The sequence below is a fragment of the Diabrotica virgifera genome, chromosome 4 (genome assembly GCF_917563875.1).
Source record: "Diabrotica virgifera virgifera chromosome 4, PGI_DIABVI_V3a".
NCBI classification, from domain to species: Eukaryota; Metazoa; Arthropoda; class Insecta; order Coleoptera; family Chrysomelidae; genus Diabrotica; species Diabrotica virgifera.
Window position 1 is genome coordinate 115355741 of NC_065446.1, and position 18856 is coordinate 115374596.

General features: G+C 33.5%; 2 protein-coding genes across 2 annotated transcripts in view; both read left to right on the forward strand.

Moving 5' to 3' along the window:
- The window catches only part of LOC126883109 (23 kDa integral membrane protein-like), a 116537-nt gene that overhangs the window by 63688 nt on the left and 33993 nt on the right, over window positions 1-18856 (forward strand). The gene's annotated exons all lie outside the window — the stretch shown is intronic.
- On the forward strand, window positions 2744-5671 carry LOC126883105 (beta-mannosidase-like). Its single transcript, XM_050648354.1, has one exon. The coding sequence runs from the start codon at window positions 2887-2889 to the stop codon at window positions 5575-5577; it is 2691 nt and encodes an 896-aa protein (XP_050504311.1). The 5' UTR covers window positions 2744-2886; the 3' UTR covers window positions 5578-5671.

Here is an 18856-nt window from a genome sequence, read left to right on the forward strand (position 1 = left end):
AAAAAATTTCAACGGCAGGAATTGAACCCGGGCCGCCTGAGTGAAAGCTAGGAGCCAAGTACTCTATCTACGCCATTAATAGATATAAGTCACGGAGATAAATATTTGACATATAAGTTGTAGTGTTTTTCCATCAAGTTTCATATTTTACCTTTTCTTGCCTAAAATCCCCGGTTTTGGGCCAGCTGACACATCATTTGTTAATAAGAATTGGAACACCTAACTAAATAAAAAGAAAAGTCATGCTAAAATGCTCCGGTCAAATTTGACACTACTTCCCGGGCTAATGTATTTCTCTTTGTAGGAATTTTATTGGAATGTAAGATAAGGGAGATGGTTCTATAGTTGTCGCATTTTTAGAAGCTGCCTTTTTTATTTATTGTCGTTATTGTAGATTTTGTCCAGTCGTTATTGTTACAGAGTAAATGACGCAATTTATTCCTGTTTCTTCGGTAACTTTGAGAATTTTTGCTGTGTGTTGCACCTGATACTTTGTTATACTTTTGAGATTGCTGATGCCTTATTTCATTCTCGAGTATATTAGGTCCTTCCATTTCTTCTGGAGTTTGGCGAAAAACTTCCTAACGGTGATCATCTTTATATAGATCCCGGAAATATAATATTCATGTCTCTGCTATATCTTCTCTGTTGGTTCTCAGGGTTTTTTTCGGTCTTCAACGGCATAAGTTCTGGCTCTCTTGTTATCTAGGTTGTTTTTCTTAATATACCTCTCAACTGATTTTTTGATCGTGGCTATCAATTCCTCTATATATTATATATTGTGATTATATTGTTGTTTATCATCTTTGCATCTTCGTTTTATTCCTTTATTGAGTTCTCTCAAACTAGATGTCTCCCTTTCACTATGTTCATCACTTTGACAAAGATTTTTCCATTCTTAATTATTTTTAAAGTTTCATCTGCTTTCCAGTATTTCTGTTTCACAGGATTATTTAGGTTGGGCGATTAATTGGTGTTGTTATACAATTTTTAATAATATCCCATATTACTTGTGATGTACCCTTACGAATAGAGGGCATACATTTTTGCACTTCTTGGAGAGGGTCGTCCTTCTTTCCTAGTTCTCTCTTATAACGAAAAAGAGAGAGTGTAATATCTATGAAACTCTGTTATATATTATACGGATGCAAAACGTGGCAATTAACCGAGAGAAACTGAAAAAATAGAAGCCACAGAAATGAAGATAATAAGAACAACGCTAAGGATTTGGAGGAGCAAGAGGAAAAGAAATTAAGGAAACACATGAAACGCATGGGAATAAAAAGTATAATAATGGATGACTTACAACAAAAGCATTTCAAATGGTATGGGTATGTATAGGCAATAGAAAACAATAGACTCCCGAAACAAGTACTCGCATGGATACCTACTGGAAGACATAAAATACTAAAACCGAAAAAAAAACAAAAATGAAAGGATTATGAAAATCAATGAGCTGCAAAGAACTTAAGGAATGATAATATAACAACCTACATGAATGGAGATTGGACACTGGACAACGTCAAAAGACGTTCTTCTTCTTCTTTTGATGCCTATTCATTTCGAATATTGGCGATCATTCTGGCTATAATTATTTTATTAACTGATGCTTTAAATAGATTAGTTGTTGTTGTGGAGAACCATTTTCTCAGGTTCTTTAACCATGATATTCTTCTTCTCCTTATACCTCGCTTTCCGAATACTTTGCCTTGAAGGATTATTTTCAGTAATCTGTATTTAGTAGACGTTCTTAACCGATTGTTAAAACAAGATTGTTGCTGTTTGTTAAAACTAGTCGCCGATATAGAGATTTTAACGTCCACCAAAGGCAACATCTATCAGTTATAGTTCACTTTCTCTTTTTCTTCATTCAAATTTGTTGCTACCATCCATTTATTTAGACATGAGTAGGAATATTGGTGGATAAAGTGACCAATAGATCAATCACTGGCTTTATTTCTTTAATAGAAAGAGTAAACTTCATAGCCCAGACTTTAAAACAAATTTAGTGCAGGTCTATGCACGTACAGCTCAGAGTGAAGACAAGGATAACAAATAATTTTGCTTGAAGAATATGAACTTTGCAAGCGAAATGGAACAGGAGAAAGGTTGGTCGGATACGTCTAATGGTGATAAAATAAATAATAATGATGAAATACAAGCTTCCGCCAAGAAAATTATGTACCTAAAAGTCGCCTAAGGATTTACTGCAAGCCAGTTGTTGCTGAATTTAGGTTGAATCTAAAACACTCTAAATAGACCCAAAATAGACAAAACATCGATCTCTTCACACTAAGAAACACGGAAACAAATTTTAACTTTGAAAAAAGGATAACTCAAGAACTACTGCCAACTACGTCTGCTAACAGAAAAGATCAGGATGGAAACATTCAATGGAAGAACTTAAAACACTTAAATGCGCTGGTTATGCTATTCCGTATATATTACTTCTAAATAAACAACCATTGTTTTATTTTTTAAATAAATCAATTTCTACATATAACAATTCTTAATTCCATAATTTTGATTTTTTGGATTTTTTAACATTTTTTCAAATAAACTTGTATGAAAGGACGCCAGATTGTGTTTCGACCGGGGAACTCAAACCCCTAAAATCGGCCCTGGACACAACTAATTGTGTTAAGTATGGGTATGAAAACCAATAAATTTGTTTCGTTTATATTTAAATCATGCAGATATACAAGAAACTGATAACGACCACAAAAATTGATATTACTCTTATCATATCAATTTTCGCCGCCACTGCTCGCTATCTTGCATTGTAGTTCTCATTGAACGTGATAAATTGAACTTCAGTACATTATTTAAAACGAACTAATCGGCAACACAAAAACCATCTGATCTAACATTACAAACACAATCAAAATGTTTTTGAGCGTGGTGTGTTGTGTGCTAGCGTTTTCTAATTTGTGCCAGGGTTTAGAAATTCTATCGTTAAACGGAAAGTGGATACTGAGCGACAGCACAAAAAAGTATAATAGCATAAAGGCGTTAGTTCCCGGTGGAGTATACAGTGATTTAATGAACAGTGAAATAATTGGAGATATTCACTATGGGCTTAACGACCGCGATTTGAAATGGGTGCCTCGATTAAACTGGACTTATACGAGAACGTTTATTTTATCGCAAAATCTCATAAACAATGAAAATATAGACTTAGTATTTGACGGTTTGGACACTTTTTCTACTATATATCTAAACGGAGCTAAAATTGGTGAGTCCAAAAATATGTTTGTCCAATACATCTTTCCAGTAAAAAATCATCTTCAAGTTGGTAATAACACTCTTACAATAAACTTCTTATCACCGATAGAAGTTTCTTCTAGACTAGCAACAGAACAGGCTAAAAACTACACTGTACCACCAGACTGTCCTGCAACAGAGTACAATGGAGAATGTCACGTCAATATGGTTAGAAAAATGCAAGCTTCGTTTGCTTGGGACTGGGGCCCATCGTTTCCATCAGTTGGGATCTGGAAAGATGTTTATATTCAAGCTTTCAGTGAATCTGTGATTCGATATGTGGTTAGTGATGTTAGTGAACAAGATCAGGACAATTGGAACCTCAACGTGGATGTTTACCTAGCTACTAATATGAAAAATATAGTTTCTGGTAAAATCTTAGTGGAAATAGCACTTAATTTCGTTAATTTTGCAAAGGTGATAGATGTTAAGACAACTGCAAACAGTAATCAAGAAATTGTTGCTGCTATTAATATACCAGTACCAAAATTTTATGTGAACAGTTGGTGGCCTAATGGCTATGGAGAAAGCAAGCTGTATCTTCTAAAAGTTACTTACGAAAGCAGTGATTCTAAAGATGTCAGTATACAACAACAAAAAATCGGTTTCAGAAAAGTGGAGTTGGTGCAAGATAAGTTAACCAATGGTCTTTCTTTCTATTTTAAAATAAACGATGTGCCAATATTTATGAAAGGTAGCAATGAGATACCGGTGGATATTTTACCAGAAAAGGGTCAGAATCAATCAACCATCAAACGACTCCTTACAGCAGCTCGGGATGCTAATATGAACATGATACGCGTTTGGGGAGGTGGTGTTTATGAGTCGGACTATTTCTACAGTCTTGCAGATGAACTAGGGATACTGATCTGGCAGGATTTTATGTTTGCGTGTGGTATGTATCCTGCTACAGATATATTTTTGGACAATGTTTTGCTAGAAGTAAAGCACCAAGTGAAGAGGTTATATAGCCATCCAAGTATCATTATTTTTTCTGGTAATAACGAGAACGAAGGTGCCTTACGTCAAAATTGGTACAACACACTTTTAAATTTTACTATTTATTATCAAGATTATGTAAAACTGTATGTTACAACAATCAAATCAGAATTCTTAAAAATAACACATGATAGAGGACTCTTTATAACTTCTAGTCCTACCAATGGCAATGAATCTGATGCAGAAGGTTACGTCGCTCAAAATCCAGCTAGTTCCCTCTATGGAGACATCCACTTTTACAATTACATTTTAGATCCCTTCAATCCAAATTTTTATCCTACACCAAGATTTGCTTCAGAATATGGATATCAATCCTTGCCCAGCATTCAATCGTGGTTATCGGTTACCAATAACCTCAGTGATATTAACATTAACAGTGCATTTATGAACCACAGGCAACATCATCCACTAGGAAATATACAACTACAGATGCTTCTTCTTTACAACTTCAAGGCACCGTTTACAAATTCCTCATATTTTGATGAAGCCTTCATCTATTACTCTCAAGTGGTACAGGCAATGGCTACAAAAATAGAGACGGAACATTATCGCATCTACCGAAGTAATTTGAATGCAGCAGGTGAAGGGCATACAATGGGCGCCCTTTATTGGCAGCTTAACGATGTCTGGGTAGCTCCAACCTGGTCTGGAATCGATTACAAGGGAAGAAGAAAGATGTTACAATATCTTGCTGGTAATTTCTTTTCCCCAATAATTGTGGTTGGCCACATTGATAGCAAGAGGGATCTAATGATTTATATAGTGTCAGACCTGTTATCCCCAATAGAGAATGTCACTGTATCTATAAGAGTCTTCAACTGGACCAGTTTCCAGCCAATTGATACTACTTTCATAAACGTTACTTTAGAAAATGGATCGTCTTCTTTGGTAAAAACAATCCAGACTGATAACTATTTGTCAACTTTAGGCTGTGGTCTGCCAAACGTCGCCAGAAATAATTGTTTCTTTTATCTTTCTCTCGCAAATTATGGAGTTGCAATAGCTCCCGATAATTTTGTACTACCAGCTGCTGTCAAGTACATAAATTTGACCTCTGCCGAAGTTAAAGTAACATCAGTAAACAAACTAAGTGACAAGGGAGAGTTTAGAATTGAAATTACCAGTGACAAGTTTGCACTGTTTGTTTGGATAGACTCGCCAGCAGTAACAGGGATATTCTCCGAAAATGGATTCCTGATAATAAATACTAAAACAGAAGTTTATTTTAAGACCGAGGAGCCAACTACTGCGGATAATTTATTGAAAACTTTAACCATAACTCATATTTTGAATAAAAATTACTTTTCGGTGTGATAATTTATGCAGTATTTAAACTAAATTTAGACAGATAAAAATATACATATTTGCATTTGTACTAGTTATAAAAATAAAAGTTTTTACAGTCAAATATCGTTTTAAATGTTCCTTTTTTAATTTCGATGATTCTTTATATATCGAAACAGTGGCGGATCTACGGTATTGCATGGGGAAATCCTCTCCCCCCCCCCCAACAAACAGCCCAAATTGAAACATAAACATATAATAGTTGACATGAAATTTAGATCATATACAGACAAATTATCCATCGAATACACACGCTAGTTAGGAAAATTTGAAAATTAGGGGAACTTAATGCATATAAGTTATTTATCTCTTTATAGACAAGGCGAAAACGGCGGGTTCGTTGGGAAAAATATTCTTATGAGATTTTTTGCATAATTACATTCGTGAGACATCCCAGAATAAGGTTCAAGAAGTCGCCCACGTGAAAACTGGGACAAATTTTTTTTTTAATTTTTTTTTAATAAAATTGCAAAAATCAATATTTTTGACCCGGACAATTTTTTTGTAGGTTTTTTGGACCATTCTGGATAAAAAAGGTTTCTTATAATTTTTCTATAAAGTTGATCGTTATCGAGTTATAAACAATTTAAAATTGAAAAAAAAAACAAAAAATGGAGATTTTCAAGGCTTAATAACTCGGTTAAAAGTTATTATTATGAAAGTCAGAAAGTGAGTAAATTAAAGTTTAATGCCCCCCTACAAGATCCCGAAAAAATGTTTGTCATTATTTATTACTAAACTGTTATTTTTAAGTAATAATATTGAGCGCCATGCGCGTGGTAGCCGGCCGTAAATGCTGAGTGCGAGGTTCAATTGTGCATCTTACTTGCACTCACATTTACGGCCGCCTACCACGTGCATGGCGCTCAATATTATTACTTAAAAATAACAGCTTAGTAATAATAATGACAAAACTTTCTTCGGGATCTTGTAGGGGGGGGGGCATTAAACTTTGATTTAGTCACTTTCTTACTTTCATAATAATAAGTTTTAACCGAGTTATTAATCATTTAAAATCGCCATTTTTGCTTTTTTTCAATTTTAAATTGCTTATAACTCGAAAACGATCAACTTAAGACAAAAATTATGAGACCTTTTTTATTCAGAATGGTCCAAAAATCCTAGAAAAAAGTTGTCTGGGTCAAAAATATGGATTTTTGCAATTTGATTAAAAAAAATTGTTAAAAAAATTTGGCCCACTTTTCACGTGGGCGACTTCTTGAACCTTATTCTGGGATGTCTCACGAATGTAATTATGCAAAAAAATCTTATGGGAATATTTTTCCCAACGAACCCGCCGTTTTCGCGTTGTCTATTAATGTAGATTGAATTTATCTTGTCTATGTCTTTTGTTGGTATTTCATTGGAATTCCCCCCCCCCCCCAAGGCAAATGTCTAGATCCGCCACTGTATCGAAGTTTATATTGTATACATAAATTTATTTAAATTTTATTAACCACATAAAGGGACTCTTCTATGACATCAGAAAACCTCCTACAATAAATAAAGAGAACGACGAAGGTCCTCCAATACAGGAAAACAACGAGGAAAATTATGACCATCTCCTAGGCATATTTAATAATTTTTATCGCCAACCGTCACTAAAGTCATTCATTATTGTACTCATTTGCCCTCATTTGCGGCAGTAAAGTAACACTTTATTGTACTGAAAGAAGAATTTTACTTTACCTGCCGCGATTAATCAAATTAACCAAGATTCAATGTAAGTGGTCGATAGCAGTAATCGATTATTTATTTGAGTGAACTTAAAATTTATTTACTTTAATTATTAAAAATATTGTACATAATTTACGTTATTATTAATTAAATTTATGACAAAAAGTGAAATTCTGCAGTATTTTGCAATTATATTCATATAAAATTAATCAAAAATCTTTACCGATTTTGTAATTATTCAATATTAATATTTATCTATCGACTAAAAATCGAAAGCGGCATGCAGAAATCATCTGTCATCACTGTCATATTTAAAAAATTTAAATTGAAAATTGTATTTAGTGTAACAAAAGTGTTAAAACGAATATCAAATTATAGTACAGTAGTACTGCTTTGGAAATGGAAGAAATTACATATGTCATGTACGCCACCTAAAATACGCAAGAAATCGTTAGAGGCAGTTTCAGAGCTTCTCCCAACAAAATCCATCGAAAAATACAATAGGCAATATGACATATTTGTTGAAGCATTGCGTCAAAAAAATCGTATTACTAATTATAGTGAAAGTGTTTTACTAGCATATTTCTCTGAATTGTTTAAAGAATATTCTCCATCGACTATGTGGTCCTATTATTCAATGTTGAAGGCAACTTTGACCACAAATAAAGATATAGATATAAGCAAGTTTACGAATGTCTTGCATAATTGTACCTATGTACAAAACATGTTTCTGCTAAAATTTAGGAATATAGTGCTTTTACCCTATTAATTTATAAGTATACCCTATTCCACGAACATACGCCTGTTTTGGATTACCTCGACAACGAATATTTTACTGTGCAAAATAAGAAGAACGGAAGTAAATTGCAAATTACATTGTTGTTTATTGGAATAATTATTAGCGCCATTTACTTTCGTACTTCTTATGTTGTACAGTAAAATATTCGTTGTCGAAGTAATCCAAAACAGGCGTATGTTCGTGGAATGGCCCATATGTAAGTAGTAATAATTTTCTTTACAATTTTTACTCACCTATTTCTTTATTTCTTTTTTTATACCTAATATCGGCCGTGTCTAGCAAGTTGTTGCGTAGGGTAGCGGTATGTGTATCAAGTTACGGACGTGTTAGTACTTGGTTCGAGTCCCCCGTAAGGAAAAATTTTTTGTTTACTATTAATGGTTATTGACATACTTAGACTATTATAAGGACTTAAAAAATGATTAAAAATAATTAAAATAATTAATCGGGCTGTTGCCCAATGACGTCAACCGACAAAGTTACCCCAATGACGTCACCCCGACAAGTCGGATTGTACATTGTACAATAAAAAGATTAAACAAAATATGACTATTTATTTAGATTTTCTACGATTAAACAAGGAAAAAGCAACTTCGAAAGGCTGTTATTTTAAGTACTTCTCACATGCATACAAAGTACACACACTCTTTTTTCATTAGAAGGATGTAATTAGGTAAGTGCTAATGTTTTGTATGATTGGCGATAAAATCTTGTATGCACCACGTCAGTAAAGACTCTTTATCGAAGTCGTCTGTTATTTGCCTTGCTCGCTAGGCTCGCTTGGCTCATAATATCAGACTCGTTCGATAAAGAGTCACTTTACTGACTTGGTACATAAATAACTATTACACTACTACAGGAGCGATACCTAAACGATGCGATGCGATGGCTGGAATCCGTCTTCACCCCACTGCCGAAGAACGCCAAATCATGCCAGGACTTTCGCCTTATAATTCTACTAAATAACATTCTGATTCTGAAGCTTTTCTTGAGAATCATACAGAACAGAGTGTATGCATAGAAGACGTGACGGGATCACCGGTCAAGAACAATTTGGTTTCAGGAAAAGCATGGAGACAAGAGAAGCAATAGTCTGTCTTTAAATTCTGGCACAAGGGTTCAAAGATCAACAAGCAGACCTTTTTGACTGTTTTATAGATTTTGAAAAGGCTTTCGACTGGGTGCAGCACACAAGATCTTGATAGGAAGATTGAACGACATCGGAATCGACAAAAGAGATTGAGATTATCAAATTATAGAAGCTATTTATTGGAATCAGACCACAATCATAAATACCAATGGTAACACGTCAAGGCCAATTGAAATACAACGAGGTGTCAGACAGACTTGTGTGCTATAACCGATACTTTCCTTCCCTTTGTCTTCACTGCAGCATCCATTTGGCTTGCAAATTGTAGAAGCCTTGGAGGTGTCACCAGAAAAATGTACCAATAAGTTTTTCAATTTAAAAATCCTTTAGTAATATTTTCAATGTTATTAATGTTGCTATTGGGATTGAAAAACTTCATGTTTCAATTGCCAGATGACGCTAGTCACCTAACCTATTTGTTTCAGTTGCAATGTGTGGGGAAAGCTCTCGGTGCTGGTCAGTTAGGATATGGAGAACAAGCCTGCGGTCTCTCCGATGAGATTCCAACAAGAATCGAAAATCGCGATTCAGAGGGCTGAATTGCACTCCGTATTCTAATTGAAAAGTAAGATTTTTTTGCCTTCGCATTGCAACTGAATAAAGATGGTATACATTTTTATTTTATAGTCGTATTACTCCGTAGAGTAACTAGGTGCATTTTCCGTTGGAACTTTACCAAGCTGCAGACGGGGATGTGAATTGCATAGTGTAGAATTCCTTCCCTTTGTCTTCACTGCAGCATCCATTTGGCTTGCAAATTGTAGAAGCCTTGGAGGTGTCACCAGAAAAATGTACCAATAAGTTTTTCAATTTAAAAATCCTTTAGTAATATTTTCAATATTTTCAATGTTATTAATGTTGCTATTGAGATTGAAAAACTTCATCTTTCAATTGCCAGATGAAGCTAGTCACCTAACCTATTTGTTTCAGTTGCAATGTGTGGGAAAAGCTCTCGGTGCTGGTCAGTTAGGATATGGAGAACAATCCTGCGCTCTCTCTGATGAGATTCCAATAAGAATCGAAAATCGCGATTCAGAGGGCTGGATTGCATTCCGTATTCTAATTGAAAAGTAAGATTGTTTTGCCTTCGCATTGCAACTGAATAAAGATGGTATACATTTTTATTTTATAACCGATACTGTTTAACTTCTACTCTGGGGTAATATTTGCGAACGCTTTATCGCATTCTTCAGAAGGTATCAGGATAAATGTTCAAAGAGTAAATAATATCCGCTGATACTGTTAAATAGGGTCACTAAGAGTCGTGAAAAAATGGGTATGAAGATCAATACTGCGAAAACCAAAGTTATGAAAATATCAAAGGACAAAAATTTCCTCTTTCCAATTGATGTGAACCATCAATAGCTTGAATACGTAGACTAATACAAATTAATTTTTTGGCAGCTGGTTCAACAATCAACTTGATTATAAACAAGCAGTAGTAAAGAGAATAGAGGTAGCTCGACAAGACTTTGTCAAAATGAAAAGCTTATTTTGTAACAGTAGTATTAATATCAGTCTTAGATGTCGTTTTCTGCATTGCTATGTATGGTCAATACCATTGTATGGAACGGAGGCCTGGACTTTCAACATAACGCTGATGAACAAGTTAGAAGTCTTTGAACCCCGGATTTATAGAAGGATCTTGAAAATAACTTGGACAACCACACCACCAATTAAAATGCCCTTAATAGATAGATTCAAATAGGGAGCTGATAGAAATTGTCAAAGTTAGAAAAGTGCAGTTAAAAAAACGGATCATCCAGGGGAAGATTGAAAGAAAACGGGGTCCCGGTGGCGCCAGATTTCATGGCTTAAAAATATCAGAACTGGACCGGCCTTGATTCAACATCTTTTTTTAAAGTCGCATTGGTCAGAGAGAGATTAACCAGTGTAGTCCCTAACCTCCATTACAAGCACCACAAGAACAAGACAGCGTCTTCAATACTTTAATGTATTTAGGATGGAAAAAAACAGGCCTCAAAAAATATGTTACATGCAAGAATGCAGAAGAGACTTATTGTAAAAAGGAGAAAGCGATATAAGGATGATGTGAATGAGGACGTCTCATTCTCCTTAGGAGTAGATCGTGGAGGAAAATGGCTACAGACCGTAACGCACGATGAGATTTGCTGATGGAGGTCAGGGCTCGAATTGAACTATAGACTGTAGAGCCATAGAATGATAGAATAGAGATGGAGTACACCGAAGATTTTACATACAGATTTACTATCTAAAAGTGCATGTGCAGTCTTATTTTTATTGTTATCCATTTTATTTTGTATATCTATTAATCTATTGGTATGCATATTTATGTACTTTGTTTAGCTTCGTTGAATCACAGATAAACAAGCTATTAGTAGGTATGTTATCCTAATAGTTATTTTGCAATTGAATAATATAAACAGTAGCAGACATGACTCAAAATTATTAATGTATTTACCACATTATTAGCAATAACCTTGGACTACTAAAAATAATATTGATTTGCCTCTCCAACAAAGCATAAAGTCAACAACGCTTTTTATTTAACAATAAATTACGTATATACAATAGGTCATAACCGTATTCCAATTTTATTACTCTCTTTGTTTACGTACATACCTATGTACTACTGAAATAAGGAATTTTCAGAAATAAATTCCAATGGAATTGGTGCAAATACAATTTTTATAAAGTGCTCTATTTAATTTTTGTATTACGAGGACAAGGCGAACAGTGATGGTTTTGTTTAATGGTGGAGCTATGATTTCTTTTTATTTAATTAACACCAATAAGATGCTTAAAGATTACAATCTTATCAAACAATATGATCAATGAGCAACTTTTTTCTAGCCTAAATTATGTACTACTAAAAAAGTATGACTAAGGACAAACTCACTAGTATCCCTTAGGTTTTCTTAATTTATTGCACATATATTAGCATATACCATCACATGCTATATACGCTGCTGTTAACTTAACTTACGCGAAGGGTTTATTCCTCTTGAGCCTTCTAACCAGATCTGTGTTGTCAAGGAGCTGGATGGCCTCAACATTGACGTGTTGAAGAAGTCGTTGTTCGTGACTCTATGTGCACTCTACGTGCACAACCCCACAGCTAGATGCCATATGTCCATATAGGTTTTAAAATGTGTTCATACAGAAGTATTTTGTTTTAGATTACTTCGTATGTGGGAACAAAGACATTTTTGAAGATATAACTGCTCTCAATCGATTCACAACTGAAAGCGATCATCGTCTTTTAAGAGCAAGAGTTCTTGCTAAACAGACAAAAACCCGTAGAAAGAGGCGACATAATTGTAGTCAGATGGATCAAACTAAAATCCGACAGAAGGGAGACGAGTACAGTGAAGTCTTAAGAGAAGAATTTATAGAACATTATCAAGAAGAATATACCGACATGAACACAATTATAAAGAAAAGCAACGAAAACTCTTGAAAGCAGGACTGACTGTTGTAAAGAAAACTAAAAGTAAATAAGACAAAATAAGTGATGGAACAAAACGGTTGATGGAAAAGAGACGACTATTTCTAAGCGAAGGAATGCGAAACACCGATGGTTTCAAAGAATTGAATAAACAAATAAAGAAGGGAGCAAATGAAGACTTAAGAACCTACAATGAAAACAAGGTAGAAAAAATTATAGAAAAAACCCGAGGTCTAAAATGCTTAAGGCCAAACATACGAAAGCCTCTAATAATCTCATTAAAGGATAAAGATGGAAAATAAATAAGAGAAAAGAACGAAATCCTAAAAGTTACTCAAACCTTTTACCGTAATTTATATGCCATAAGGCTCCGGGGCCATATAGAATACTTGCCGAAATGTTTATGGAAGGGAGTGAAATTATTCTCAAAGGATTGAAAAATCTTTTCAACTAGTGCCTTGACAAGTCCCAGATGATTGGAAAGAAAGTTTGACAATAATTCTCTTCAAAAAACGAGGCAGGGGAGATCTGAAGAACTATAGGTTAATCTCCCTGCTCTCCCAAATGTACAAACTCTTTATAAGAGTAATAACTAATACAGAGTTATTACATATGAGAGGAAAAACACTAAAATAGGACAATATTTGAAAACCAGAGTTTACGATCAGTGTATCCTCCCTATACTTACGTATGGTTCACAGTCGTGGACACTCACCAAGGCTAATATGGATAAAACAGTAAAGGCACAAAGAGTGATGAAAAGATCAATGCTCGAAATGAGGCTTATAGACAAAAAACAAATAAATGGATTAGAAGCAAAACCAAACTAAAAGATGCAGAAGAACATGCTGTCAAATTAAAATAGAGCTTCGCAGGACACAATACCCGACTGAAGGATAAAAGACGGAATCACGAAATACAACAATGGAGACCGTGGTTTGGAAGGAGAAGCAGAGGAAGGTCACAAATAAGATGGGCTGATGACATTAAGAAGATTAGAGGACACAACTAGAAATATGGATTAAATTATGGGAGGTCTATGTTCAAATTTGGATTACCTAAGGTTGAAGAATAAGAAGAATTTTGTTGTAGACGGATGGCTTTTCTTCCCAATTGCCAATTAGACTAGTAAGGATCTGTTTTTAGGTGGATGTGAGAGGTGGCATTCAGATTTTTGCGGATAAAGTTAGGTGATAACTTTGTTAAGGTGATACAGTAGCGATCAACAGGTAGCCAAAACGCGTTCCAAGATTGCGCCTGTAATTTTGAATATTTTTTCGAGATATTTGGCACACGTATTTGTAATATAATAAAGAACGACGGTACAGAGCCCAATTTAAAAAATATGTTAATATGTGGAAATTACTCTGTAATTAAATACAATATTAAAAAAACGAGCCTGTACCGCCATTAAGAAGAACAAAAAAATACACTTTCTTCAAATAAACTTTTTTATCCGATGCCTAGATTTTGTGTCATTTTGGAACTACTAATGAAATAAAAAATTTTAGTAGTTCCAAAATGACACAAAATCTAGGCATCGGATAAAAAAGTTTATTTGAAGAAAGTGTATTTTTTTGTTCTTCTTAATGGCGGTACAGGCTCGTTTTTTTAATATTGTATTTAATTACAGAGTAATTTCCACATATTAATATATTTTTTAAATTGGGCTCTGTACCGCCATTCGTTATTATATTACGAATACGTGCGCGAAATATCTCGAAAAAATATTCAAAATTACAGCCGCAATCTTGGAACGCGTTTTCGCTACCTGTTGATCGCTACTGTTTCCTCTTAATAATAATTGATTTATGCTCCTTCTCAAATATGCCCGGAACATTAATAAAAAAAAAATAAAATATTTAAAAATTTCAAAAAATTTCGTTTTTTTTCTAATTTTTTTGCTTATAACTTTAAAACGATTCATTTTGGAACAAAGTCGTATAGGAATAAAACAAAGATAATTAAATTTTCTATCAGATGCGATTAGTTAAAAATGTCTTAATTTATCGCCCTTGCTGCAAAATAGCAATAAATATAAAAAAAAGGGGCAAAACAAGCCTGTCTTTATTCAATGATTTTCCATCACTTAGGTTGCACTTGGAACCTTCCTAATTCGATTAGAAAATTTATGTAATGTGCTAAAACCGTACACAAAATTTCATTAAAATTGACTTACTAGATTTTGAATAATAATTTTGCAATCTAAACTTTTTTTAAAAATTTAAAATGTTTTCAAATCTTGCACAACAAAAACTAGAACATACAAAAATTTGTCAATTTTTTTACATATAAAGAAGTACTCCACCTATCTAATGCAATTTACAGAATTTAAATCGGATTATTTAAGCAGCCTCAGCAATGTTTTAAAGTTATAAACAATTTTTTGGCTTATAAACAAATTAGTCCTGTGGCCAGCAGGGGATGCTACGGGCTCCTTTATTTAGATGGGCTTACTCAAGATTTTTATGTATTTTTTGACCCGTAGAACACGATTTTTTTGGGTAACAGTTGATCCGGATGGCGATAAGATTGTTATAAACAAAGAACTTGAGGAATTACATAACATCGATTTTTCGCAAAATAAAACATTTTTTGTATTTCTTGGATAATTCTAAGCAAAAAATGTTCTAACAAGTTTTTTCGTAGGATGCATAGTTTTCGAGATAAACGCAGTGGAACTTTCACACATTCGAAAAATTGCAATTTTTGAACGCGAATAACTTTTGATTAAAAAATAAAATAGCCATAATTCATAATTCGATTTTAATTCTGTAAAGTGTATTAGATAGGTAGAGTACCTCTTTATATGTAAAAAAATTAGACAACTTCTAAATGGACTATTTTTTGTTCAGAAAGATTTTTAAAAATTTGAACTTTTTTAAAAACATTTAGATTGCAAATTTATTATGCAAAATCTATTAAGTCGATTTTAATGAAATTTTCTACACGGTTTAAGTATGTTACAAAAAATTTCCTAAGCGAATTACTAAGGTTATAAGTGCCACCAAAGTGGTTAAAAACATTGAATAACAACAGGCGTATTTTGCCCCCTTATTTTGTATTTATTGCTATATTGCAGAAAAGGTAATAAGTTAAGACATTTTTGACAAGTCGTATATCATACAAAATGCAATTATATTTATTTTATTTTTCTACGACTTTGTTCCAAAACGAATCGTTTTAAAGTTATAAGCAAAGAAAACAGAAAAAAAAATTGACGTTTTTCGAAATTTTTAAATATTTTAACTTTTTTATTAATGTTCCGGGCATATTTGAGAAGGAGCATAAGTCAATTATTAATACTGAAGGTGTCACCTAACTTTATCTGCAAAAATCCGAATGCCACCTCTCACATCCAAAAATAGACGTTTTTTCACAGATCCTTACTGGTCTAAATACATTTTTTATACTTGATGTTAAGCTATTATCTTTTGTTTAACTGAGTATTATTTACATTATACCAGGACTATGTTGTTTTTTCTTTTTTTGTAAAATTAATGTGCACTGACTTCATTTCGTCTAATTTAATTCGCCACCATTTAGTCCAGAACTCTGTTAACAGAGGCTTATAGTTTTCTTGTTGCTTCTTCATAAGCTTGCCAAGACGAGATTATCATCAGCAAAGCTAGTTATTGTGTTATCTTCTAATTCAGGGATATCACTAGTGTACAGGACTGGTTCAGTTACACTACCATGTTGTTCTGAAGCTATTTCCTTGTGGCATTTTTATGATTAACTATTTAGATGGGAAATAAGCTACAATTAAATTGAAAAAATAATTTTTTTACACAGTTTATTTACAAATGTGCCATTAAATAAAACTTTAAACATAATCAAAACGAAATTAAAGAATGATAATACATTGACAACTAGGACAAGACCAAATGTATCAGCTATAATGGAGTTATTGACATTATGTACTAATAATACCTATTTTCAACTAAATAATGAATTCTATAAACAAAATTTTGGTATAGCAATGGGCTCTTCTTTATCTCCATTATTGGCAAATATATTTATGGAGGATTTCGAAACTAATATCATTTCTAAACAAAATTTAAAACCCACAGTATGGTGGAGATATGTAGATGATGTGTTTTCAATATGGCTTCATAGATCAGAATTGTTGGATGCATTCCTGAATATTATAAACGATCAAGAAGAGACAATAAAATTTACAATGAAAAAGGAATACAATAACACTTTGCCTTTCCTCGATGTTTTAGTCTCAAAGAAGGATACTGGATATGAGACTCAAGTGTATAGAAAACCAACACACACCAACAGATATCTCAATTACAAATCAAATCACAACATCAACGTTAAAAAGGTAGTCATTAAATCGTTATATGGTAAAGCCAAAATTACTTGTTCTAACGAAAATTCATTTTTAGAAGAAAAACAATCGTTAAATAATACGAGGAAAATATCAATACCATATACAGGGTGTAACAAAAATACAGGTCATAAATTTATTCACATATTCTGGGACCCAAAATAGTTCGATTGAACCTAACTTATCTTAGTACAAATGTGCACATAAAAAAAGTTACAGCGCTTTGAAGTTCGAAAAATCGATTTTTCCAATATGTCGAAAACTATTAGAGATCTTTTATTGAAAATAGACATGTGATATTCTTATGATAGTAGTATCTTAAGAAAAAATTATAGTGAAATTTGGACACCCCATAAAAATTTTATGGGGGTTTTGTTCCTTTTTACCCCCCCCCCCCCCAAACTTTTGTGTACGTTCCAATTTAATTATTATTGTAGTACCATTAGCTAAATACAATATTTTAAAAACTTTTTTGCCTCTTAGTACTTTTTCCAAAAGTCAGTTTTTATCGAGATATTTTGAATATTTGTCAAATCCACCACATATTTGTAAATGGCTAAGTACGATTATGGAGACTTGGTAATAATATGAACATTTATTTATGATCTACATTTTTAGGTATGTTTTGAACCATATTAAAAAAGAAGTAATATCTTGATAAAAAGTGCCTTCTCGAAAAAATACAAAGAGGCAAAAAAGTTTTAAAAACACTGTGTTTAACTAATGGTACCGCAGTAAAAGTTTAATTGGAACATACACAAACATTTGGGAGGTTTAAAGGAACAAAACCCCCATAAAATTTTTATGTAAACATATTAAAAAAGAAGCCGCAACTCGATAAAAACTGCCTTATCGAAAAAATTCTAAGAGGCAAAAAAGTTATAGAAATATTGAATTGAACTAATGGTACCCCAATAATAATTTAATTGGAACGTACACAAAAGTTTGGGGGGGTTTAAGGGAACAAAACCCCATAAAATTTTTATGGGGTGCACAAATTTCACTATAATTCTTTTTTAAGATGTTCCTGCCATAATAATGCCACGTGTCCATTTTCAATAAAAAATCCGGAATGGGACGTTTCATCGCCGCCGGTTCATCGCCGCCGGTTCATCGCCGCCGGTTCATCGCCGCCGGTGCATCGCCGCCGTTTCGATGCCGCCGGTTCATCGCCAGTCCATTTCATCGCCGGCCGTTTCATCGCCGGCCGTTTCATCGCCGGCCGTTTCATCGCCAGTTAGTCAGTTGATCTTGTATTATGGGAGATGACACGACACGACGTTAAATTCAGTTCAAAACTTATGACAAATAAATAGATAAAAAATAATTTTATATTAATTTACTGTTGTATTTCTACTTCCCCTAAATTTGATACTAAACAGTATTAAATTTGTAGTGTTAAATTATATTTTATATTATAAAAGTTTAAAAGTCTATTAAAAGATTAAGTATGGCAACGGGAATGGTCATATCTCGCATTTCCTAGAATTCCTAATTAATACTAAAAATAAATAATAAATGTAACTGTCGAAAATTGGTCGAAAATTCGGAAATATATCAGTTAGCGATTAGCTGACTGGCGATGAACCGGCGGTATCGAAACGGCCGGCGATGAATCGGCCAACTGGCGGCATCGAAACGGCGGCGATGAACTGGCGGCGATGAAACGTCCTAGACCCTAAAAAATCTCTCATAGTTTTCGATATATTCGAAAAAATCGATTTTTATTTTGTAACTTCAAAGGGCTGTAACTTTTTTTATGTGCATATTTGGTTCATTCGAACTATTTCTGGTCTCAGAATATGTGATTTAATTTATTACCTGTATTTTCGTTACACCCTGTATAAAAGGACT